The following is a 1443-nucleotide window of genomic DNA, read 5'->3' on the forward strand; positions in this document are numbered from 1 at the left end:
GGACCTTCCAAGCCTGAAGCTGCTGTACCCGGCTCGGGTCTGGCAGGAGCAGCCCTTCCTCGATGACCTGCCCAAGGTAGTGGAGGCGCTTGGGGAAGAAGGTACACTTCTTCAGATTGAGGGTCAGGCCGGCCACAGAGAGCCGCCGGAACACCTCCGCCAGGAGGGTCAGGGTCCCCTCCTCCGTAGCCCCGTGGACTAGTATGTCGTCCAGGTAGGCCAGCACCCCCCCGTACCTCAGGTCCCCCAGGAGGCAGTCAACCATCCGCTGGAAGGTGGCCGGGGCGTTGCGCAACCCGAAAGGCATGACCGTAAACTGGTACAGCCCGCCCGTACACCGGAAAGCCGTGTACGGAATACTATCGGCCTCCATCTTAACCTGCCAGTAGCCCGCCCGAAGGTCAAGTGCCACAAAGAACCGGGATTGCCGGACCTCACGGATGAGGTCGGCAATCCGGGGCAGGGGGTACTGGTCCGGGACGGTGAGATCATTAACCTGGCGAAAGTCGATGCAGACCCTCCAACCCCCGTCCTTCTTCCTTACCAGGACAACCTCGCTCGCGTGAGGGGAGTTGGAGGGTTCGATCACCCCCGCGTCCAGCATGGAGCGGAGCTCCTCCTGGAGCACTCGCTGCTGGGCGGGGGTGAAAGACCGGGGCCGTGTGACGATCGGACGATCCGAGGTGACGGAGATGCGATGGCTCATAGCCTGGGCGCAGCCCCGTCGCTCCCCCCTCCAGAGCCCATCGTATCTCTGCAAAAGCTGCTGGAGGGTCGCCTGCCCTTCCTCGGAGGCATTCGTCTCGAGGAGCTCCACCGCCTTCTCTTGCGCGTCTCCCGACGGGGGGGCGCGACTCGGCTCTGCACCCGGGGCTTCCTCCTGCTCTTGGGAGGGGGCTCCCGGGGGAGGGGCGTGAAGATCTTCGCCCGGGGGAAGGGGCGCCTGGACTGGGACGGAATCGACCTGCTTTGACTCGGAGTGCGGGGAGCTCAGGGGTGAAAAGGAATCGGCTTTGGTGGGAACGGACCCCCCCTCGAGGGAGTCGCTCAGGGGGAGCACGAAGCCGCACCCGGTGTAGTCCGTTCGCGGGCCGTACTCCCAGGCGGGGGCGAAGAACTTCGCATGAGGGTTGCTCCTAGCCTCTGACTTGGGGCCGGGGCGGTTCCTCTTCCGCGACTCGCTTCCGGCCCGGGGCTCGCCTTTCTCCGGAACGAGGGGATCCCGCGCAGCCGGGGCTTCCCGGGTTGTTGGCCGGGTTGTAGGGTGCGGCTGCACCCAGATCGCTGTATCCCCCTTGTGTTAGCACGCGTAGTGTATACAATGCATACTGCAACATGAAGCCTCATCAGTGCGACGATACCTGGAAGTCCTGGATGGCCTCTGACGAGCCATGCTCACTGGCAGGGCATGTGATCGAGAAAGCTAGAAAAATGCCAGATGAT

The 1443-nt window shown here is 64.2% G+C and overlaps 2 protein-coding genes across 2 annotated transcripts; one reads left to right on the top strand and one right to left on the bottom strand.

Annotated features, from left to right (window-relative positions):
• KVP18_005262 (uncharacterized protein) lies at nucleotides 1-1347 on the bottom strand (the record flags this gene model as incomplete). Its single annotated transcript, XM_067949663.1, has 2 exons — nucleotides 1-1284; nucleotides 1308-1347. Coding segments are annotated over 2 exons (1324 nt in total), but the record flags the coding sequence as incomplete, so codon positions are not given.
• KVP18_004948 (uncharacterized protein) lies at nucleotides 698-973 on the top strand (the record flags this gene model as incomplete). Its single annotated transcript, XM_067958053.1, has 1 exon — nucleotides 698-973. One exon carries the CDS (start codon nucleotides 698-700, stop codon nucleotides 971-973), a length of 276 nt encoding a protein of 91 aa, XP_067806242.1.
• Nucleotides 1348-1443: the final 96 nt, after the last annotated feature.

The sequence above is a fragment of a genome (assembly GCF_019968955.1).
Source record: "MAG: Porospora cf. gigantea A chromosome Unknown PgA_NODE_7963_length_1443_cov_2400.32, whole genome shotgun sequence".
Lineage (NCBI taxonomy): Eukaryota > Apicomplexa > Conoidasida > Eugregarinorida > Porosporidae > Porospora > Porospora cf. gigantea A.